Source organism: Indicator indicator, chromosome 25, assembly GCF_027791375.1.
Source record: "Indicator indicator isolate 239-I01 chromosome 25, UM_Iind_1.1, whole genome shotgun sequence".
Taxonomy (NCBI): Eukaryota; Metazoa; Chordata; class Aves; order Piciformes; family Indicatoridae; genus Indicator; species Indicator indicator.
The window spans coordinates 8927315-8952547 of NC_072034.1; the positions used below are offsets into that span (position 1 = coordinate 8927315).

Here is a 25233-nt window from a genome sequence, read left to right on the forward strand (position 1 = left end):
TTAAGTATTTTCCAGATACTTGAGGGAAGCAGCTTTTTTCTTCTGTGCAGTTATCAAGCTGAGCTGTATTTCAAAAGAAACAGTCAGTTTCTGATACAGGCTTTTGTAAGATGAAAATATCAGTAAAACTTCAATCTGGAAGGTCTAAAGAACAGGGGACAAGCATATGGAAGTGGGGATTTGAGGTAAACAGTAGAATGTACAATGCATTCTATAGATGACTACTGCTTTTGTCTTGTTTCAGATCCAAGATGATGAAAGATTAGGTAGCAGGAGTACACTTACAGAATACACACACATGTTAAACCAGTGCAAACAGCATCCTGTATTGTTTATGTTTTATGTTACTGAATTACTATTTTTTTAACAATAAAGACGGGAAGGCAGTTCTGATGGCTGTCAATTCACAGGACCTGGCAAGAGGTACACATGGTTGCAAGTTGAACACTAAGCAGATCTGCACTATCAGTTTTGCCCTGCAACCACTGCACACCATTTTCCCCTGTTCTTTGTGCAGCAACACAGTGAATTAGACCAGGGAACTTCATCAGGCTGAAAAATTCCACAGAGTTCCCACAGAAGAGCTCTGCTGTCTAATGATTATGAAGGCAGTTCTCCAGCCATCAGCGCAAGACATGCCTGGTCTTAAACCAGAGTCCCCAGGAGACAAGTGTAAGAGCACCACTTTTGTTCTTGATCACTTGACCCGCTGCTTGTCCCCGGTGCAGGAGGTTACACCAAACTGAAGAAGCCTGCTTTGTGTAAACAGGAGCTGCAGTTACTTAAAGAGTTTTTTCCTCTTTGTGAATTTGCTGTCATTTCTGAAGATGGCAATATTCATACACCTTCATTCAGATGTTTTCAACCACACGAGTTTTAATGCACATCAAATTAGTTTCCATAAACAAATCTATGCTGGCATTTAATTGGACATGCATCAGTTTTGTGTTGGCATCCAAAATATAGCTTCTTGTTAAAATTCTATTAGTAATAATGCACATAAATGATCACCTCTGCCCCAGGAATGATATAAAGGGAGTTACTTTTGTAATATTCAATGGGATTGTCTTAATGCACTTAGATAACACAGGTTTTTGTTAGTTTTGTACCTTTTGAGATGCTGCAGTTGCCCTCTGTTCTGCCTGGCTCAGTCGCCTTTGCAGCCTGTTGATATATTCTCGACATTCCATCATTAATTTTTCATCCTGTGTAAATGAAATATCTTATTACAAATGCAAAGTTCTTCTTACTGGATCCGTACATACTGTAGTGAAGAAGCTTAAGACAAGAAGAAGTTAAGAAGTGGATCTGTTTACCACTTAGAAAAAGCCTGAAGACATACTGCTGACACATTAGAGAGAATTTCCAGCTCAAGTACATCATTTGAGGTTTCCAGTCACTCAGAGTGATCTGGAGAGGAAGTTTTACTCTTTTCACCATCTTTAAGCAAGATGCATAAAAGCTGACATTTTAATCCAAGTAAATGAATTCACACAATCTTACAATGCAGATGTTTTAGCTATACTCACAGGGAAAAAGGCTACACTTAAGTAAGGGAGATGATAAACTTACTACAGATCTTTTTATCCAAGGATTTGTAGAAAGCCTTAACCACCATTTACTTATGGAAATCTGTTTTTGCACCAGCCCCATTTTTCTCCTCTAACACAGCACTAAAAAAAAAAAAAACCCAACCAAACCAAACCACAACCTACCACCCCCCAAGAAAAACAAAAACCAAATAACAGACAAAAAAAGCCAAACCAACCAACCAACCAAAAAAAACCCCACAATACATGAGAACTTTCCTTAGAATTGGACATTACCCTGGATTTACGAGGCTGACAGGATAGCTGTTTTCTAAAGTGGCCATTAATTATTGAACAGTGCACATTCCAAAAGAACTCTGCCCTTAATCTTTAATGAATGATGCTTTTATCTATATGCATATACGCACATGCAATGTAAGTTATACTATACAGTATGTGAAGAATTTGCTATCTCTGCACATGCTACATTATCCATACCACAACTACTCCCTTTTAGGGTATGCCTGCATACACTGATACAAGTGACCTTGGAAACATTTCCTAAATTATCTAGAGTTGCTAGATTAGTAACCTTGGAAGATGATCTCTCCTTTTCCTGTTATTTGAGAGTAAAGTTCATTTGTCTCCCTGCCATTGGAACGCATCAGTCAGCAGAAACAGTGGGGGTTTTCCAGTTATGACTACTCCTGTCAAAAGTCTGTTAGTTTTTCTAAACCAGCAACACAACTCATCTAAATAGGTTTCTGTAAGATCCTAGTGTGTCTGCATCAGCTTGTAACTGAAAGTTGTTGTCATTATCAGTCATTATCTTACCTCAGTTACCTTTTCATTTGCCATTTCCAGCTGAGAAATGAGCTCCTGTCTACGAAGTTTTTGTTGACTCAGCTCACTTCTATGAATCAGAAGAAAAGATGCTGATTAACACAAAGTAAAGCATTGGTTATTGGAATATTGGATACAGCTTTGAAAATAAATTCTTAAACTCTGACAAACCATCTTCATTGTTACATCCTCTTAGAGGATTATCTAAATAGACTGATTTTGTAAATTAAAAATTCTCAGTTAGTGAAAGCAATCTGTCTCCTGTACTCATCCTGAGGTGTGGAACCAGCATTCTTAGCCGCACAGGCCATAACCAAAGTTCAAGAAATTATTTTGACAATTAGTGAACATGTAGTTAAAGGAACAGTTTAACCTTGTGAACATAGGGAAACATGACAGCTATTGAGCCAGACAGTTGACACATCCCAATTGTTAGCCCTCTCCCAAACACACATGATGAGATTTTTCTATTAAAACTGAGCAGTAACCCCAACTGTTGAATAATCAAATCAGTCCCTACTCCATATTGTCTTTGTTAAGTGAATAGGAAACAAAGGTGAGCTTTTAGCATTTTGGCAGACGGGTGATAAATCTGCCAGCTGTAGCAAGAACACTCTGCAAAATTCTCCTATGACAAATACAGCATGTGCCAGCTGGGTTTTTTTGGTTGAATTATACTATAATATGCTTCAGTTACTCTTGGTGATTATGAATTTTGTATACTGCCAGTACCTGCAGCTGTCTCTCATCCTGTTAATCTTTTCTTTAATGAACATCTTAAAATAAGCAGCCACGGCTGCCAAACATTACAGAAATGCAGCCAAGAATAATTTTTTAGAAATGCAGGAAACCTCTTCGACTCAAGATGCTGTACAATTCACTCCATCTACTGTGCAGGATGTAAAGAGAAGGCGGCAGCCATGGCTCACACTTCATACACAGGCACAAAAAAGGTCATTCTTCAGAGTCAGATTCTTTTCAATTATAGAAAAGATAAACCTGAGAACTCCAAAGCCCACACATGGCTACTGATGAGTCACAGACTGTAACTATGACAGAAATATTTCAGAAGCAGAAACTGGAACAAAGACACCCAAAATAGCTGCAATCAGATGACTTAAGGTAACCAAAGTATTTAAATCTAAAACAAACATGGCATGGATTCTCTTTTTGTAAGTGACAATTATACATCAAGTGAATACTAAAAAAAGCTGTTCAATATAGTAGTTCCAACATAACAGGTTCATCTTACAACATTTTTTTTATTTCCCCCAACTTATATCTTACCACTAGACAATGGCAATAGTAAGTTATTAATGAACCAATTTGTTTATATTGTGTATTGTTACTAATTTTTATTACTTTATTAGTTGCCCACCCCCAGCCTACTCACTGGGGCAGGAGAGTGAGAAACAGCTGAAACATTGCTCTGTTATCAGCACTGGTTCAGTCATGAATCTAAACCACAGCACCACACAGAAAATTCACTTAATCCCAGCCAAACTCCATACAGATTTCTCAGGAGCATTAAGTTCACCTTAACTTAAAATTTGAAATTCCTCTAAACTTAAGATGAGGGTGATTGATAGGTTTTGTACGTGTTTATAACCACATATGAAATGAAATTAGTTTTTTATATATGTACAAATTCTTAGACAAAGACACAACCTAAACTCAATAGAAAAGCCCTGAGACAACCCATCTTGAAATAAATGAGTCCTGCACCACAGTTTCACAACTTTTAACGGTAACCATTCATTTGCAGAACTATTTTATCATTGGAAATACTTGCTGTCTACGTTCACTGTGGTAAATGCCATTGGAACCCAAAAGTACATCTAAAATTGATACAGCCAGAAGTCAAACAGCCTTGTTTCAGTCTGCCAGACTGGACCTTTTGCAGGAATAAGGAGAATAAACACTAGTCATGAGGTGTTAGTCATGTTGCCAAGGGCAATGTTTTTATTCTGAACGATGACCTATGTTGCAAGAGGCACTGACCTGCTTAGTTACCCTCAAGACTGGCTTTTGGCACAAGTATGTTGAAGCAAAACTGGTTCCCTGCCCTCTTGCAAGGTGAAGGTGAGGTCTTTTGCCAATAAATCTTTCTAAAATTGTACAGCATCTTAAGGTGCTATGATGGAACAAAACTCTTCTTGTAAATGAAGTCTAGCGTGTATTTTTATGAAGAGAACGCTGATATTTAGACTACAGGTATTCAATGCACTGCCTGCTGTTTCAGCTCCAAGTTCAGTTTTATAGGCTGCAGTTACATGTTTAACTTGAACTGAGACCCAAATGTCCAAGTTAGCACAGAATAATTTCAGTGAAGCCTTAAAGGATCAACTCATTTATCAACATTTTTATCTATAGGTTTTTCATGGATCTACTAGTTTAGAAACATCATCACTCTGTTGTTGCAGGTTGCAAAATTTACTTTCTTTGTTTTGGAATTAAAAATCACGCAATGTTCATTGATGTTGCTTCATTTCTTAAAAGTGTTTATTTAATGCTTCCTTTATGCTGCTGCTGGGAAGTTAGAAAAGAAGCCAAAATGTTTCAGACACGTTCACATGGAAAATGAAAGTAATGAGGATAGAACTGAAAAACAGCGAGAGATCATGAATTTAAGTCAAAAGAACAGGAAACACCTACACTAACAAACGGGACACTGACTCAAGGCTTGAGAGTTGCACTAAGAGCAAAGTTCGGGTGAAATGCAGTAGGAAATGCTTTTATGTAAACTACCTCCCCAGCAGACATGGATACAACTTTTGTTAGAAAGTTTACAACTTACTGAAAAACATTCTTTTATAAAGCACAGGCTGTGCTGTAAGAGTAATAATTCTCATCAAAAACTGGAATTCTGCTACATGTCACCAACACGCTCTCTGCATTTGCTCACATCTTTACAGGAATCCAACACATTACACAGTAACTTCATGAAGTGCCAAGGAATGCCTCGGACTGTCCCCAAAATACACAATATGCTGCTAAACTTGGAAAGCTCTCCATCTAAAACCAAAAACTGTATGCTGGTATCTTCATCCAAGTTTGTACAAAATGAAGTTTCTAAGGAAGCCACTGTTTTCCTTAAAAGCTCACAGCTTAACTAGTCCTCCCAAAACCACATAAACTCCTCCTTCCACGTGGACCCTTCTTGGTGATACTACTTCTTGCATTAGCCTCAAGAGGAGTTTCAAACAGAGCCTTTAATTCAACAGATCCTGCTTACCTGTTAGTCTCTTATTTAGCCATCTTGCTGATACCTTCATAATAAATGCATTTACTGCAAAATTATTTTACTTTTTAAATAATTAGCAACTTAATTTTAGTTCACAACAAAGTAAGAAGCGATTTGCCATTCTGTACTTGCACTCAAAATACTCAAAATGTTATTGTGATAATTTTAAAATAAATACAATTATTCATTTGCAATAGAAGCAAGGACTGTACATTGAATACTGTTGTGTGACTCAGGAGCTCATTTTTGTACCAACTTCATTCTGCTCTGTATTAGGATATTAGGAAGAAATTCTTTACAGTGAGAGTGGTGAGACACTGGAACAAGTTGCACAGGGAGTTCATGGATGCCCCCTGCCTGGAGGTGTTCAAGGCCAGCTTGGATGAGGCCTTGAGCAACCTGGTCTAGTGGAAGGTGTCCCTGCCCATGGCAGGAGAGTTGGGACAAAATGTTTAAGGTCTCTTCCAACCCATGGATCTATGAATCGATGAATCTATACAGTTAAGTATCTAGTAATGCATGTAACATGAAAAATAAGCTGATTTTAAAGTTTCTAGATAATACCTACAGGTTCTGTTATAGCCACTTGTCACTGTAACAGCAGAGCATTCACCACACAGATTTCATTATGAAATTCCTTTTCCAGTTTAAATGACAACCTTCTAGCAGAGTATAAGCTGCTTTCTATTGCCAGCTTCCTTGTTAGGCAGAGCAAGTGTCTGATACAAATGCCTGCTTCTAGCTTATACAGGATGGGAAAGCATTACCTACAATACATCTTCAAAAATAACAGACTTTGCTTTTGGACGTAAACCAAAAGAGCTACTGCAGGCAGAAGGTCATATGGACTTGACATACACTCACAATTTCTAATCCATGAGGAAGGTGTTTTCTGTTCTGCTCACCAGGAAGTATTTTCTGATACAGGACATTAAATGATTGCAGTTTTCCAGATGATGCCACAGAGACAGACTCACACATGAACAGTGACATCTGCAAAATTTAACACATACTTGTAATGCAGATTCACAAAGCAGACTTCCTCTTATGTTTGTGATCTTTTCTGTGTCAGCATTTTGCTGCAGATAAATAAGGTCTTAAGCTTTTGGTCTGCTATAGCAGCATTTTAACACTTAACATTAAAGCTTTAAACGGGAGAGCAGCTGTTTCACGGTTTTAATTATTTTGGAAGTCTGAATTTTTTCCCTTTTAATTGGAAGCTGCTGAACTACATTCAGGACCTATGAGCCTAGATGCTCAACTGTGAGGGATTTTATAGTTTCATTTACAGAAAATAAGCTACAAATTAAAAAGCTAACATTTACCTTAGCATGAAACACTACAAAGTATTTATCTTCTCCAATTAATGCATTTCTCCATTACTGACAATATGTCAAAAAACTCCTAGTAAGTCCCAGCTAATTACAGACAGTGAAGCTATACCACTAAAACTGGCAGTGAACAAGCACAGCTCCCAGTGTCTTGCAGACGTGCTCAACACTTTGATGAGGCTTTTTCCTTTTTAAAGAACTGTTTATTAATCTTTGCAAAATGCAGCATATTTTAAGGCAGCCTATATTTTGACAGATAAGGATTTAAACTGAATTAGTTACCATAGGTAATAATCCACTACTACTACAAAGTGTTCTAAACACTCTGAAAGGAACACTTGAAAAAGTGGAAAGTAGTTCAGAGAAGCTGCTAATAAACCAGAAAAGTCATCAATAAATATTTGATCAATCATTTTCATATTTCAGTCAGGATGGAACTCACAGTACTCTGTTTGAACAGACAATAGGTACAACCAGTCACGATAGTGTCACTTTAAATAGGAATGAGCCTAGTTTCCAAGGGGAGCACCACTACATACAAGACTGCTGTTTGCCAAGTTCACCGGAGGTCTAATTCATATCCTTCTCCAGAGAAAAGGATGAAGAACCAGGTTCAAGTAGTGGTACAGGAACGTTTTCAGGAAGTTGTTTTCCTTGCTTGTGTAGTGAACTTGTCTTCTAATTCCACTCACACCATGGGCATTCTGACAACTAAGAAATGTCAAGCTATGCTTAAAATTGTGACTCCAGAAATTGCATAGGATACTCGAAATAGTGCAGATCAAGCTGAGAATATGTAAACCATTATAATAACTCATGAGAAATCCAAAGATGACTCCAAAGGAAATAAAAGCTAGAATTCACAGATTTTCAACTTTAGTAGGGCACAAGGTTTGCTTCCTTGTTAACGTGACAGTAAGCAATTTCTACAATCAGTTTGAGCAAAGAACTACACCTGAGTGTATCCTATGCTTTGACTGAAGAGTCATTTCAAATCTCTCATTAACAGAGCTGCATACCTGGATTTTTTTTCCTTTAAAACCCATTCAGTGCACTTCCTCAGTGAATGATGTACGCCATCTTATATTCTTCTCTAAGCACTTTAATTTTAAAGAAATGAGATTTCTGAAATCAGGCTTCCTAGTTGAAAAGTTACTATGTATCAGCTTGTCAATCTCAACAAGTTTGGAGAAGGACACACACTTCTAAGAAGTTCTATAAAAATATCAGCCTAATTTAATCTCTAATTTATACTCCACTTGATCTGACCATTTCTTGAGCTCGGAAATCAAATAAATCAAACATATATCTTTGCCTCTGTTGAAAGAAAGCCCGTCCAAAACTCATCCTCCTACCAGCACCAGCTAGCTAACCAGAGTGAGCTTGCAGCTAGACACAGCCTGGCTGTTACGAGGCAGCCAAACACAAGGCATGTGAGGGAGCTGAGGTGGAGGAAAGCAGTATCACTAAAAGGACAGACAATACAAATCCACTGTGCACAGATCAATTCATTTGCATTTTAACACAGTACCATGTGTCTGCACACTGAAAAGAAAACCCAGGATGAATGTAGATGCCATACCTGCTTATTTCATAAGCTGATCAGTGGGGGGATTCTTAGTATTTCTAAATGGCTATGAACATTCAAGTGGAAGCAAACTATCTATAGCAGTGTGCATTTAAAACAAAAGTTACGTTTGTAAAATTGGTTTCAGATGTAACTTGTAAATGGCTCATTTCTCACTGGGATACTTGCTTCTCACTCATTTCCAATAACACCACTATCTTTTCTGAACCAGTTGACATCAGTCTGTACACAGGCTCACAGGCACCACAGGTGCTTGTATTTCCCAGCATCTAGCAATGATATGTAAGCTGTGTCTTTTGTGTGAAATGCCCTTATTACTGTGCCCTTTCAAAACTTGAAAATATCCTTATATTTTGTGCTGGGAACACAAGTATCTGCTGGTTACCTGGCAACCTGTATGAGAGAAAAGTAAAGTTTATATCGTATTTTTGCTTAGGGCAATCACACAGCTCATTTGTATCCTCGTTTATGACAGCAGCTGCTCAGAAGAAAACATCAGATGTGTGTCCCAAAGGTATTTTCCAGCTCGTTTTAGAAGTCTGGAGACTCACTCAACAACTAATTTTATGGTGGACTGTTCTGAGTAGCTATAAATACAGAGCTTTTCACAATCCAACGCTAAAAGTCTCCAAACAGTGTGCTGTATCTTGGCAGAGAAAATTAAAAGTAATACATTCCATTTACTTTTGTCATTACAAAAATTCACACACCAAGATGAGAAACTTTCACTTCAGCGCTAGCTTCACTATGAGCACCCAAAGTTCTCTTTAGAATATTCCTTCTTATTTTGCCAGAAGCAAATGTGTGGTTTGCTCTTCATAGTTTTTCACCACAGGTCTACTGCCATACACTAAACAGTAAGTAAAATGGTAACAGCTTCTAGAAGAGGAAGAAAAGTGCACTTACTTTAGTTTACTGATCCTGGCTTCTGCAGTTTCAGTAAGACTTTTTGTTTCTTCCTTCCACCGATTCGTTGCTTTTTGCTGTGCTACTAACAGACGTCTCAGTTCAGCAGTAGACTTCTGACTGGTGTCTTCCATTTCCTTAAGCTGAGCTTCATACCCACGTTCTTTCACGGCATGCTCGTGCTCCATTGTACTTATCTAGCAAAAATACAAATCGGATACAATCAAGTCTCTCACTTTTTATTTTACTTTACTACGCTTGAGTTAAATTTATAAACATTTGTTGAAAGCATGTTAATTAAAGTTGTAATTATATGCTCAAAGAGATACATGTTCCCAAAGCCAATCTAAGCAAATAGTACAACTGACAACAAAGTATAATGAGCTGTGGATGCTTATTTTGGTAAATAATCTTGATCCTTCTCCCTGGTGTTTTCGCCACAGGAACACATTCTTTCTTTTTCATCTAGCTAAAATATGTTGGGAGTTTAGCTGCATCTAAAATCCTTTGTACACCAGAGGAAAATGAAAGCAAGCAATAAATCTTATCTGTGACTATAATGGTAGCCTCTCTGATTAAAAACGAGACAGACAAATACATGGCATATACTTTACAAATGCTACCTCTATGTTACAAGATTCTGATCATTTGTTTTCCAGCTATGTTTGATCAAAGGATTCTGGAGTTGGAACAAGATTTCCTGTTTAATTTGACTGCTTTCTTTATCTTGTGCTGCAAAGTGGAAACTGGATTGGAGATGGTCCCCATTCATAGCTTGTAAAATCACTCACCAAAGTCTTGTTCATTGCTCCAGATACTTAGATTCCATTTCAGTATCTTTACACTCTTGGACTTAAGAACAGAGGGGAAATTATGCTCTTTAGATGTTGAGAAACCACATCAAGGTCAAAGCTGTTACTCCCTCCAAAAGCCAAAGGTACCACAAGGCATTACGAATTCATTATCCCAGCTGTAGTCTGTTCAGGTGCTTTTAATGCAACACATTCCAAAAGAACCAACCATTTGCAACTAGAAAACTGCCCTCTGTTCAGAAAATACAGCACCAGTGTTTGACAACCACACTATGAAATGACTTAGTAGTTACACATGACTCTGACAACACGGTGGACATACAAGTAGCGGAACACTCTGGACTGAAAATTATAAGGAGATTCCCATTATATTAATAGATGGTAGATAAATGACAATCTGGAATCACTGGGACACATGACGCTGCAACAAAATTCCTTCTAAGCAGAAACCAGGAAGCATTGCTGAAAGTCTCATCCTTGATTTAAACTTTCAATGAATTTCTCTTAGAACTGTTCATCTTATTAAGCAAGTATCAGTTTTATGTTTATCTAAAACTAACATCCAACCCATACCTTTATTTTAGCTTTTTGTTGAGCCTCTATGGCCTGTCTTCTCAAGCCCTCCATTTCTTTTTGCAATTGTTCATTCTCTTGCTGAAGTTTTAGCCTTTGTTCACTGAGAAAGGCACTCTTTTCTCTTTCTGAATCCAGAATGCTTTGCAATTTACAGATAGCTTCTTGGCAACGAGATTTCTCTTCCTCAGAGCTGAAACAGAAGAAAAGTCTTGTTGGAAGTCAAGAGTTAACAACTACTGTACTAGAAAAAAAAAATAATACTGGGACAGGTCTTTGGTCTGACTCAGTACAGCTGTTCTGCTGTTTCTTCCTGAAAGTTTGTAATTGGCTCAGCACATTTAATGGGGTTGACAGCCAGAGTTGTGCACAAGTCAGCAAAGAATTTTATTAAGATGATGGAATTCATAAAGTCAATCTAATAACAATGTGAAATAAAAGATTTTCATGTTCATAGCATTTCCAGATTCCCAGCTGAGGATTGCTCTGGTGAAGTGACAGGATTTATGATCATCAGAGTACAAAAATGACTGAAACTTCTAGAGAATCCTGCACTTTTCATGCTGAAAACAAATAGCTGTTCTAAAAACTATGTATTGTAGTGTACTTCTTACCATTGTGTATTATTGCAACTGCAGTAATATCTATGAGCTCTGAAAACAGACATGAAATTCAGCATGCTATATAAACAGTGTTCTACGTGTACTAGGAGACACCACACTGTAGATCAGTTTATAAAGTTATAAATACTGTCTCTTTCAGAGTAAGTTTTCATGCAAGTATTATGTTAAAACGCAGTAAGATTCCAAAAAATGTACTTCTATTTTTTTTTGTCAAATAACTGCTTGTAGTTAAGTAAAATCTTTCATTCTATAGCATGTAATCCCCTTTAATTCTTTTATAATGGTTCATAATTCCCCTTCCTTTAGAATTATGATCTCTTGATGATATCCCTGCTACTGGTTAAAAAGATACGACCAAAAACCTAACATGCAATTTCTAACTATTTAAATTGTTAATGATTTCCATTGTTTTTAATTCTGATTTCTATAACATCCATTACTTACTTCATTTCCAGTTGTCTCAATTTATTTTGTGTTGTCTGTAGACTGAGTTGAAGGTCACCTTTTGCAGTTTCTGCAAGTAAATATTTCTGATGCAGTTGCTCTAGTTTTCGGCTGTCAAATTCACGTCCTCTGTCTTCCCTGTAAATCTGATTAATACACTTGCAGGTAAGATCATCTTTACCTTGCTCTGGTGACTGGCAGTGTAGTACTGACAAGAGGACACGTATTCCTCATTGTATCATTCCAGTGATTTAAAACAAGACTGAATTTCTGTTCTGCTACTGTGACAGTCATTTAGTTTTCCATCTATTGAGCTTTCAGATTATGTCAAACATCTCTCCTTTTTACACTTTTCAAAGAATCTTCTTTTTCTTTCAGTTTAGTATTACAGCTTTAAAAACCCTTTACCCTTTACAGCTGTAAAATTCCTCCACCCAACGGCCACAAAATACATAAATTTTCTTTACAATTCATTACAATTAAGAAAGTCTATTGAAAAAATATGAAAATGTAGGGGGGAAAATCAGCGTATCTTTTCCTTCCAAAAAGAGATCTCAAACATGATGTAAAAATAATGCAATGGCCTTACCTTTTCAAGTTCTTCTTCTACTGCTCTCTTTTCTCTAATGGCTCGTTCAATTTGACTCTGTTTTTCTCCACATTCCTATTTTCAGAAGTAATTAAAAAATTAGTCTAATAAAAATATCTCAAAATAAAAATTAAAAAAAGTGCCAAAGCCAAAACCCAGACATTGTATATGTAACTCTTGATGCTGGCACCTGTACATTTGATTATATTTACCTGCTCATTGTTTTATTTACATGGCCAGTCCCATTCATTAGAGAGACTGAGAACCATAAAATGAAACCTTTCAATAAACTGAATCCATAAATAGGTGCGTACACATGCAGCTCTTTTGTTCTCCCACCTAATCTGTTACAAGTTCCTGGTTCATTCAGGAATATGATCATTGTGACCTACAGACGTCCTCCTACCATACTTTATCAACTTTTATTGCTACATATCCAGCTATATAAATGCAGTACTCAGCTTTCCATATTTTATTTATTCCTGGAAGAAACAGGCATACCTAAGAAATGCCATCACACGGAACATATTTTCTAGAGCACAGAATCTCACTGTCAAAACACTTATGAACTATGGTAATAATCTAAGTAACTCAAGGAATAACCTTACACCAAGAAATGGGTAGATTGGCAGAACTGTATTATTTCATGCAGAACCAAGCCAGTTCTCAGTAAAAATAAGATATGACTGTACGCACATAAGGCAAATCTTTACATTGAAAATGAATTTTCAAAGCAAATCTCCTTGACACCTCTGCAGTGGTCACTTATGTCAAGTAACATGAAAGTCACTGGATGTTGCATTCATGTTTGGAGATGTGCTGGATGTAAACAGAGTCCTGGGCTGTTGATCATACTTCAGTTAACTTTTACCTGAATTTAATATTTTACTTGACCAACAAAGCTAGACCTCTCAAATGTTTTGCTGTCAACCCAGTTTCATCAGTCAACGCCATACCATCTGAAGAGCTGAAAGTTCTTCTGTTAGTCGAGAAATCTGAACATTGTATTGCTTCTTTGCAGAGTCTACCTGTGATCAGAAACAAAGAAAACCTAAAAAAAATTCCATTGCAGTGTTTTCCCATCCTCTTTCTTTTATATAGAGTCTGTATGTGATGCACATACATAAATATGAAAATACCTGGGACTGCAATAACTGACAAGTCTTATTGCAGAAATGCACAAGAATGTTTATCAATCACTACTAATTTGACAAGGCCTGACAAAAAGAACAGTAAGACTATGAGGAAACCTGCTGACTATTAGGTGCAAGGTATTTGCAATTTGTGTAACAAGTATTTTTAGATCGGAGAACAAAAGCTGTATTTGTTAATACCTGGAGAAACATGATAACTCATAGTTTAAAATTTTACTTTTTAATCGTTTTTTTTAGTCATTTCTCTAGCAAATTCTAGTTTGTGATACTGGGTCTTTGGACTGTTACCTGTACTTAGTAGAAGAGTCTCACTTGCCCAAATAGGGGAATATTTTTAACCACTGCCATGCCAAAAACCTGTCAGTATAGCTTTCAACAGGTCCCTGTACTCTGAATGCACACTATAAGCTTTCAACATCTTCCAAGGTAAGGCCGTGTGTCATAAATCAAATACCTTGATATCAATACAACTCAGGCTGTCGATGTGCTAATGAACAGAATCTCTGAAAATGAAGTGCCACTCTTTATGTCTCCACAGTGCAGCCTTCTGTATATCTGTGTCTGCACAGATATCAACACTTTTGGTTACTGAGACAGTTAAGAATATAGTTTTGTTCAGAAGCATATACATCTGGATAACAAAGCTGAAGAGTTCAGTACTGTCAGCAGACTGCCTTGCTACCTGTATTATCAAAACACTTATAAGAAAACTGCTCAGCATCACTGCACCATCAATAGCTTTTCACACAGAGGAAAACAAAACCATCTTCTGATTCCTTCTAAACATCATAACTTACTGCCTTTCTAATTCCTGCAGCAGTATCTTCTACAAGTTGAGACATTTCATCTTTCATTTTTTTTATTTCCTCTTCCTTTTGTTTCTCTCTAAAGAGTGCCTAGAAAAAAAGAAAAAACAACTTGATAATATTCCAGTGGTGATACCTAGCACAGAGAGAGGAAATCACACAGTCACTGTTCAAAAAAACTTTTTCCCTTTTTACTTTGAAGTAGCTGACACCAAAACCCAACAAGAAAACAAGAACAGTGAGAACATTTTGCACTAAAATGGTGAGAATTACAGAAAAAGGTGCAGCAAGGATCCCTTCCTCCGGAGGATGGAAGAATGCTGCTGATGTTAAAGTAAAATAGGAGATGCTGGTCTGGAAAGATTACAGAATACGCAGTTCTTGATGGATGAGGTGAAAAAAATCTTAGGTGGCACAGGGAACATAAAGGGAGAAAGACATAAACCCACCCCTAATGGCTGAGACAAATTCAGGCAGTAAAATGCCACTTCATTGGTTGTACTCTTTTACTGCCACCTTTAAGTTAAATTTTGTGTTTTGTTTTTAAACCACTCTTGTAAAAATTCTTCTGATATCTTTTTGCAAGCTTAGCTTTGTGTGCATTATAATGTTAGCAGGAGCAGCACTCCCACCCATGACATCATCCTATGACAGACATTTGTATGTAAAGACTTGTTTTATGGCCTCCCTGCATGTCTAGTTTTCTTTGTCGACTCCTCCTGCACTTTGCTGATCTCTCAAGGCTTGCCTGAAATAGGCTGATCAAATCTGCACATTTAAAGGAAAATCTGCACTAAAAAAAAAATCTGCACTATGTTTAAAGGCATCTTTATTTTTAACTCTTGTTCTGACCTTTGTATTCATTGCATTGAGCACCTGTGAGCATTATCTCAAGGTACTCTTAAGAAACATCTACACTATCTCCTAAAATGTTCTTTGACTGGTAAGACTAAGTTTTTAAGGTTTTGATAAGAAACTGTCAAAAATGTTTGAAAATTCAAGTTCAGGTACAGTATTATCACTTAGATCACCTTTATCCAGGCACTCAACATATTCTTTGAAATTCATACTGTCTTACACATTGCTGATTTTAGCACAACGGATATAAAAGCAGCTTGGCTGTGTATGCATGTATGCCTATAAGAATACATTGTCAGGCACTTCACAACTCCAAAGGATGAAAGTATTCCAGCATCTAAGAAACATCTTCATCATTGCCTTACCTCACTTTTTTGTAGGTTAGCTTCTTCTAAGAGCTGTATACAATCCTGGACTTTTGCAACAGCGTCAGACTTCTCCCTTTCTAGATTAGCACACCTTGTCTGAAGCTCTCCAATTTGTTTCTCCAGGGCTGTTCGTTCTGTTCTCAGCAGTTCAGCGTTTTCAACAGTAACACATAATCTACAAGACAGCAGTATTTTACTCATTTAACAGTAAGATGCTTAACTAAGACACTAATTCTTTCAAACTAAACTAATAGGAAATATTTATTCATAAGTTGCCAAAACTGCATTCCTATTCTTCTGTTTGTTTTTGGACTGAGTCCTTGAGTTTAATATTCATCAACTTCTAGAGAGAAACAGAATTAAAGGAGTTAACTCAGATATCTGATCTCAGAAGATGATTAGAAGAATGCTGCTGTCCTGGGATACATCACTGAAAATGTTCTATATTAAAACAGAACAGAACAGCCTCAGAAGGAATAGTTTTCCTCTGTGGAGGAAACAAATAATTGGATGTGGGCAATAAAGCTGCAGCTATACCATTAGAACAAGAAAACTGTTGGCAATTTTACAGCACCTCAGAAATTCTTAATGTTTAATTATGATTGTCAGTACTAGTAGGCATGAGAAAGGGCAAGAGAGCCTCAGCGGTATCCTCCAAAAAACCTCAGAAACTTCCACAAGCTGCTGGTACAATAAATTGCATGGTTCTAAAAATCCATAGTGAGCACTCTGGCAACACTTGGGCTGCCTTTTTGAGCAGCCATGCTTTTGACTTTCTAAAATGTTTGTAATAAAACATACAAAGAAGAGCAACAACTCTATTTTCATAGAGCCAAAACCCTACAGAAAATAATATTAGCTAATTCTTTAGGCATTCTAAAAGAAACTGAAGGGCTTCCATAATTCTTTGGCCAGTTAAATTAATCAAGTAGAGGTAGCTGCAAAAGTCTGTACAACAACTTGAGGCAGCACTATCAGTCACAAGGTTGGCTTCCTACTAAGTATTTGGTTTCTAGAGTTAATGAAGAGTCTGCTAATTGTGCTCATAAGGCTGTGAGAAGGAAAGAATCTGAGTCTTAGATCTGCCACTAGTTAGTGCTGGAATTAAAGTTCTGCTCCTTACAGGTATTCAAGCTACTTTTGTAACTAGTATTTACTCTTAAGAAGCATGCTTTAATAGCATTCTTAAATAGTATGTTTTGGTATAAAGATTGCTCTACTAAGACCTGAAGCCAGGTCTTACTTACCACAGAAAGAAAAATTTGTATTCACCTCAAAACCAGCTAATTTATATGAATATTTTCAAGTTTCAGTGTGAATGTTTTTCTTTAAAATTTCGCCTAAAGCTAAAGAGAACTGAGTAACTAGAATTTGTGCACTAGAACAAAACACATATGCTTCACTTTTTCCTCTATTACAGTCAATAAAGATCAAGTAGTGTGTTTTATCGTTTTAAATACACTGAAATCAGAAGCTGTTCTGAAAGGCTACAGAATAGAAAAAAATTACAAATAGAGAGCAGCCAAGCGTAGGACATCTGTACTTTGAGAAAACAGAACTGCTCGAAAGCACAGACCCCAGAGGCTGAAGAAGATGGAATGTTTTATCTCACATGCATGTATCCTCTTATTAACACCTGAGGAGTCATCTTTACCTTGTTTCCAACTGTTTTATGCTAGACTGCATCTGCTGCAAGCGTTTGTCAGATGCAGTTTCTCTTTGCAGGGCAAATACCACATCCTCTTCCTAGAAAGAATGTATGTATTATCCAGACATCATCTCAGCTTTGATCAACAAAATAGAGATACACTAACATAAACCAAATTATAGAACAACTTGCAATTAATTTAACATCAGCACTCCAGTAACTGACTAGGCAGTCAAATGCAACAGAACATTGTTCCTTTCTCCACAATACCTTTCTTTTCAATCGGCCTTGAAGCTTCTCTGTCAACTTGGTCATTTCATCAACTTTAGCAATTGCGGTCTGCCCATCTAGTTTGGTTTGCCTATATAAAGAAAACAGTCTATCAACTACATTTCAGCTCCATTGCAACTTTGTTGTCACAGCTGTGAAGGATAGGTAGATTCCATAATGCTGCTTATCTAGGGCAGAAAAGGTTTCCCCTTTCTTCTCATTCTTACTGAGTGGAATACCACAGTCTTTGAACTATCGTCCTGTGGAAAGATACCCTAACAAAAATGTGTATGTGTTGATTAAATATTTGGAAGGAGTAAGCAAGCAAAAACTTTTAAGTGATTCAATAAATATAACTGGCCACAGACACTTCATAGAGAAATCTTTTTTTTTTTTTTTTATATTTAAATTTCACTTTTTTAAAGCATTTTGGCTAGGAATTGAAAAAAATCATTAACCACTTCTGAAGAATTTAACTCATGTGCTCTGAAATCTGAATACGTTTTATGAGCTGAAACAGTAGTGAATCTGTTCATTTACTCTAATCCTGTATCATTTAGTGTGGGTACTGTGACACAGTAACTTCAATATTCAGGAATAGTGCAACTAGGCTCATTAAACAGATGCTGAAATTTGTCTAACATTCAATCTGCAGTGATAAGCACGTAGCATTATAGTAGATACCAATTGTTCTTTACTGGAATATTTTGTATGGTTTTGGAAGGGAGGAAAAGGAATGTCTGACGCAGACATTCTTTCCTGCAGGGATAAAATCAGTACCAACATGTGTTCAGCCAGCCTAGGCCTCTAAATACCAGCTTTACCTGCAAAAGCTGCATATAAGAGGGCCGTCTTCAACTGTTTACATGAAAATAGAAATTATTTTTACCATTTTTTGGGTGATAGCTTTGTAGTTTGATTTTAAAGAACAACTAAAACGTAGCAGTCCTATTATATTAAATATTTTGATCACAGTATCAAAAGAAAATTAGAGTAACAAAAAGGAAAATTTAATAATTAAAACAAACTTCGAGTACATTATAAATTTTAAGCTTAGAAATGCATAAGTTTATTTTAAAGAGTTTATTTAAACTTTAAGTAATGCTTTACAAAGAAATATCACTGCTTGATAATAAATCAATTTCCTTTTTATTCTCAGTCCACAAATCCACTATTTACTGGAATTAAATTTTAGTTTGACCTCATCCATCACTAATTAAGAATTAACAGTAAACTGGCACTGAAGAAACTTTCTCTGTAAAAACAAATAATCATGAAAATGTGTAATAGGTTCTCATTTTTCTTAGCACACTTCAGGAATATAATTAACACTTCTCTTATCTTTAACTCCCAAAGGGCCTATGGTTTAGAGGTCTTTATTGGGAAACAGTGAATGAAAATGTTATTAAAAACATTCACATTTGAAACTACTTTGAATGTTCAAATTTCAGAAGTGTAAGGAATAATTACATAACTGGGTTTTGAGCAAATTGTATTCTAATAAAAACTACCTTCAGAGTCAAATTAGATGTGATACTGACACTTTGATCCTTTTAAATCAAAGGTGAAATGTTGCATGTTTCAGAAAACAGATGAACCAAACTGGAAATATGCAAACATTAATGATGCACACATTTCTAACAAACTTAAGATGCATTAACTGAAACCATTGTGACTATCACTACCAGGTAAGTTTGCAGTAAAATCAAACCCCATGGTACAGCAGTAGGTTAGAAAAAAATACAAAAGAGAGATACAATAATTTTTTTGCTTGTCTAGTTTATACCTCATTTGTTTTCGCAGCTGCTCTAGTTGCACATTCTGTTCTGCTACAGTTTTCAGAAGCTCTTGATTGCTCTGCAAAATAAAGAGATTTGTAACATGTAGTTTACTGTATTGAAAATGCCACATTCAGAATTGTTATAGGGCATTTTTAAAGAACATAATACCATAAAAACAGTCCATTTAACACTGTGGCTGGTCTCCAACTGCCAAGGTTTAGGTAGAGTGTTTGAGAAAGGCAAACACAGTGAGTGTTGGAGGTGTCATTCTCCTTCAACTGTCCTTTCATTTGAGAATCATTTCATATGTTTGTGGCTCTGCTAGCCTGTCTACATCTTATGTATACATCACATTGAGATATTAGAGAAGACCACAACTGCAAGCAGTATTCAAGATGCTATTGTACTGTGGACTTAAGCACAATATATTCCTTTTCCTTCTTTCCTCATACTTGCTGAGATTCTTCCTGCCTTTTTGACTATTGCTAAGAATTGTTTCAGGCATCTCTTGCTTCTAAAATATCTAACTCTAAGGGGTAACAGTTAATTTCAAGACTATTACAGAATACTCAAAGTGAAAGTCCCTCTTCGCATATGAGAAGAAGCTGTTCTAGCACAAACTTCACTGAATCTTTCACCTTGATTTTTCTACATTATTAACATTTTTTGTCAAACTTGGAAGTCCTAGGCTGAATCTTAAGAGACTAAGACACTGAAGCCAGCAGTGCCAAACTAGGAATCAATAAACATGTGGCAAAGCTCGACTGTAGAAGAGGACATAATTTACCTATTTTTTTCCTTTGTGAAGATGGTTTTGGTTGTGCTATCGAAGTACACTGACTACATACTTAAATTCCAGAGCCTAAGCTTACCAGTGACTTCTTAAAGACAGAGCTCACGATATTAAGAGCTAACCTCTCAACCACACTGAGCTGATCTTTGATGCTCAGGAGAAAATGTGGCTACTACTTGATTTTTAACTGGTCCCTATGCAAGTTTGCAAATCCAAGTGGCACGATTTCATCCTCAAACAGGTATGTGTGAAGGACTTTTTGCTCTTCTTTTACACTTTAGTGCTCAATTCAGAAAAAAATAGTAATTTATTAGGTCACTGTTCAGGTTTTACTTACCAACTCTATTTTCTCTTTGTCTATATGCAGTTGCTGAGTCAATTGTTGAAAGACAGCCAGTTGATTCTAAAAAGAGAATTCACAGTTTCTTATATTCATTATCAACACAAACAGTATAGAATTAGTGTTTCATAGTCAAATGAAAACATTTTCAAATAAATTTATGTGTGTTCCAGGCAATGCAATATGCCTTTCCCAGAAAGAGCAGAAGAGAAACAGAATGCTAAACACAAGACAGTGTTTTAATTTTTCATCCGTTTACACATGCTTTTTACACAGGCTTCTTTATTGAATGGCAACAGGAAATGGAGACTATTTTTCCCCACTATCCCATGGTGATCTTCGAGAGAAAACTCAGGATTCAAACACAGAAGAAAATGTGAAAGGCTTAGACATTATATTTCAGGAATCTTCAGCAGCGTTTTCAGATGCTGAACTCTGATGAAGATCTCTGGCTCAGACTTGGTGCCTTCCTCAAGTTCTTGCCCAGATGTTTGAAATAAAGAACCTAAAGAACCCTTCCAATTGTCACGCTGCATTTCACTGATGAATCAGTGACCACATCAGACCACACAACTTTAGATGACCATTATGGAAAATAAGGAACAGTACTGGTAGAATACCCTCTCCCACTTCAGGGGGACCCACAAAGACCCAGAATCTCTACAGTACAAAAAAACATTCCAAAATTAACAGTAATATAAATAAGAATTACTTTTTGCTTTTGCCTTTCAGCCATGTGAATCTGCATTTCAGTCATGCGTTCCTGGTACTGCTGTTGGAGTCGATCATGCTCCTGTAACATACTCTGCCAGAGCTCTGTTGCTTCTTCTTTTCCCTAAGTTACAGAACAATAGTTTGCATAAAATATTCTATTATATCACATTTACCTTCATCTATCACTCTCTAAAGAGATCTGTTTTCAAGTCAAGAAATGCCATTTTTGGTACTTCTCTGCACGCGCTACAGCTAAGCAGACAAAATGCCAAACTGATTCAGAAAACCAGATGATTACAAACTCAAAATCCACCTGCAAGTGAAATGCAAGTTTTCCAGACTTTTTATAATAGCTCAAACTTTTACAGGTATTTATTGTGGGCCTACAGCATATATAACTACAGCATATACAATATTCAAATACCTAAACTCAGCTGTCAGTTTATCTTCACTTAACCATATGCAAAAGGATTAATACATCACTGCAATAAGCTCAAAAAAATGTGCTTATCTTTGCAGATGTATACTTACCTCCTCATATCACATTACAGTGTTTTGGATTAAAATACCAACCTACTACAAAAACTTGAATGGAAGTACTTCATTAATTTTCTGGTCAGAAATTCATTATAAAGATCAAGTCAATCAGGTTAAATTACAGGCAAGAAATAATACGAAAAACTTTTTATATGAGACTAGAAAAGAAGTTTCTTCAGGTCTTTAAGTTGGAAGCATACGTACTTGTTCCTTTGGCTACAGGAAGTCAAGAGGGCCTCAAAATACTTTGAAGGAACTTGAAACAAGTGATTTCTGAATCAAGAAATAAAACACCTTCCCCCAGTCTGTCAAGGCATAACAAAAGAAATAAAAAACTACAAGTGTTTCATCTCACATACTTCAGTCATCAGTTGTAGCTGTTCTTGAAGGTTTTTCACTATGCCTTCATCTGCAGGAATATCATTTCCCAGAGCCATGAAAGGAATAGTTTCCAGTTGCTTCTCAAGAGCCTCTTTCAACTCTGCATGCAGCCTGAAATTCAAAGAACTAAGTTCAGCAAGGTATTAATCTAACATAGATTTTAACAACCAAAGTCTATTGTACCTTCAGTATGTACATACTATTTACTTCAAAGTCATATTGAAATCTATTAAGTTATGTTCTATAAACACAGACAGTCTGAAATAGTTCAGTATCTAGTTCTCTTAGGGGCATGGTTACATCTCCTAAACTCGGTGCTGTAATCTGTATAAGCACTTAAAGACTCTAACATTAAGCTTTTGAGTATAAAATCTTCAGCTATTAAGTAGGTTCAAAAGATTTCAAAATGACCTAGGGAAAAAAAAAGCTTTTTAAGGTTTAGAAATAAAGAGAAAAGCTGCAGTAGTAACAGGGAAGTGCAACTATTTACCTTTCATTTTCCTTGGCAACTTGTTCAAATTTTAGTCTCATCTCACTCATTTGTACCTAACAAAAAAACCATGCAGGAGTAAGCATTCATTTAGTGACACAAGCTTTGGTAATCCTTTCATACTTTAATTCTGACTAATACTGTATGTAACAGTGTGAGAGCTGAAATCCCCCTCTCACACCAACAAACAATTTAATTCAGCATAATACAGTAATTGAAAGTCACTCTCTTTTTTTTTTTTTTAAGGAAAGTCACAGGATGCCACTTAAATTTAATAGGTGCTAAGTCCCGTTATACCTAAGTATTCAGAAGTTATCATCAACATTAAACTTATCTTTTGGAATTCTTAAAGCTCTTACAGATTCTTAATTAACTTAAGTTCTTTTATGGGTACAGTGGATAATTCTCATCTTTTATGCAGTAAGCATTTGAGAAAAAAAGTTGAGGAAGTAACCTGCTTTGTTAACTGAAACCATACAGCTTCTATACAGCCTTCTGAAACAGGTCAGGCTTGGGGACTGTGTTTGCAGAATCTTTATGATGGGCAGATCAAACAAATTAAGTGACAGTATAACTTCTGCATGTAAATCACAAGTAAAAATTCCTTCCTGTATGCCACAGATTGTAAACGTATCCCTTTGCTTTTTCGTACTGGTATGAAGGATAAAAAAAATTCATTTTGCTGTGGTTGAAAGGAGAGTGCCCTTTCACCACTGCCTCCATGATAATTAACATTTAAAGAATTATTTGAATCTGAAGAACTATTAAGAATGAAGAAGGCTGGATGGATCTGCACTTGCAGGACTGAACTGGACTGCATGTCCAAGATCATACCTGCAAGGAAAGAGGGAAACAGCTGCTTCCTCTGAATGTCACCTACAAAAAAGCCTGCAACCACATGAGAACATTTAGAGGAATAAAATATGCACGTTTCATTTGACAACACTACTTCTCCAAATGCACAGTCATCTTTGCAATTTGGACAAACTCCCAACTTTTTGATAGAAAGCTTTCTGTCCATCCATTCAAGGCAGACTGCAGCCCAGTGAGTTTGTCAAGCACGGCACATTTGTACTTCATTGATAAAAATTAATGTCCTAGATATTAACACTCTAAAATAGTAACATACAGTCTGAAATGTTAGGAATATCCATACCTCGTAAAGCTGCAGCTGTTCTCTCATTTCTTCCAAATGTTTATCATACTCTGTGATTAGTACTGACAAGCTAAAAAGTTGAAAAACATGCTGAGAAAAAATCTTGTAAATGCAGAAATATTTTTAAATTAGTTAATTATCAGAACAGATTTCTTAGTTTAGAGAATAGAAAAGTCACTTTTCTTTATTTCCAAGCTCGACATTCATCAGAATCAAATGAACAAATTTAATTGCTACTTTCAAAGTATGATCATTAATAGCAGATTTCCTACATACAGAACTAGCACATGAGACACTACAAATGAGAATTAATAGAACGTTCATATTTCATGTATAAAATCCCAAATGATTAAAACCTAGTCTTTGTTACTGCTTTCACATGTAACAGCAAAATGACCTGTAAGGCAATGTAAAATAATGTAGTTCTACTTGTATAGTTCTTCCTTCATAACATTTTTGTAACCTATAGTAATTCTCTGAAAATTCTGCATTAGTCTGAAGTGTCTTAAAAGCTAACAAGAAAGGATAGTTTATTTTTGTAACAAGAAATTACAGTGGTTATTAAAGAATTTACTAATAGGCAAGTGTTAGTTGGAGATTGTCAAAGAACTGTTTCCATAAACATAACATTATAGAATTGTTGGAAAAGACCTCTAAGATTGTTTATTATCTTCAAATTTAGATTAGAGATTTCCTTCATTCATCTCTCATCCTTTATTTTAATTGTGGAGGAAAAGTCATAGATTCAATTTACATAATAGAATAGTACCTACAAACAACTACTACAGAAACACTTTTACAGACTCAACTCACAAGTTCTCAGACCTGTGAACATATGCAGGTAAGACCACAGTCACCTTGGTATTTACACTTTTAAAAGCACATGGCAATTTCTTTTGACTATTTGCAAGTATTCCTGCTTATCTGGAATCAGTTACCTTTGGTCCATCATCCTAGATGCTGATATGCCATCATGACCAGGGACATTTTCCTGTAATGGCACACATTATACATTAGCATTTACACATGACTACATATAATTTTAAATTTTATATACAACTCAGCTGTTGTTCTGTCTCTACTGTAATCATAAAGCTGAAAGTGATGGTGTGAGATACTACGTTCAAAAATCCACGAGTGAAAACAGAAATCAAGTATTCTTTCAGGGATATGTTCTCCTGCATATGACAAGCTTTTTGAAAATGCACCAAAAATATCAGAATTCATTGGTATGACAGCTCTGTTCTGCTGTTGCTGCTTGGAAAATAAGCAGCTCTAGAGTTGTGTGATGGACCAAAAGCAGGGCCAGATCACACTGAAGTGGGTTGTGATCTATGTGTGTGTTTGTCACAAAACCTCATCATAAGAATTCTTACTGCTTTCATCCCTGCATGCACATACCTGCTCAGCAGTAGCTCTCAAACTCTCATCTGCTTTATACTGTCCAAGTGCCAT

The 25233-nt window shown here is 36.2% G+C and overlaps 1 protein-coding gene across 1 annotated transcript; it reads right to left on the bottom strand.

The window, feature by feature from the left end:
- SCLT1 (sodium channel and clathrin linker 1) lies at positions 1 to 25233 on the bottom strand. Its single transcript, XM_054392230.1, has 20 exons — positions 25180 to 25233; positions 24717 to 24769; positions 23779 to 23848; positions 22623 to 22678; positions 22111 to 22243; positions 21213 to 21335; positions 20498 to 20563; positions 19373 to 19443; positions 17587 to 17677; positions 17323 to 17414; positions 15666 to 15843; positions 14434 to 14532; positions 13439 to 13510; positions 12483 to 12557; positions 11894 to 12039; positions 10827 to 11019; positions 9442 to 9638; positions 2364 to 2442; positions 1110 to 1205; positions 1 to 63 (listed from the first exon to the last, which is right to left on the bottom strand). Exons 1-20 carry the CDS (start codon positions 25231 to 25233, stop codon positions 1 to 3), a joined length of 2007 nt encoding a protein of 668 aa, XP_054248205.1.

Excerpts from the sequence above, each read along its gene's own strand:
- SCLT1 (XM_054392230.1), bottom strand. The coding sequence starts at position 25,233 with ATGGCACTTGGACAGTATAAAGCAGATGAGAGTTTGAGAGCTACTGCT. Across the intron at positions 17,678-19,372 it reads CAGCTGCGAAAACAAATGAG|GCAAACCAAACTAGATGGGC; the intron begins GTATAAACTAGA and ends TTCTTTATATAG. Across the intron at positions 64-1,109 it reads CAACTGCAGCATCTCAAAAG|CTCAGCTTGATAACTGCACA; the intron begins GTACAAAACTAA and ends TTTGAAATACAG.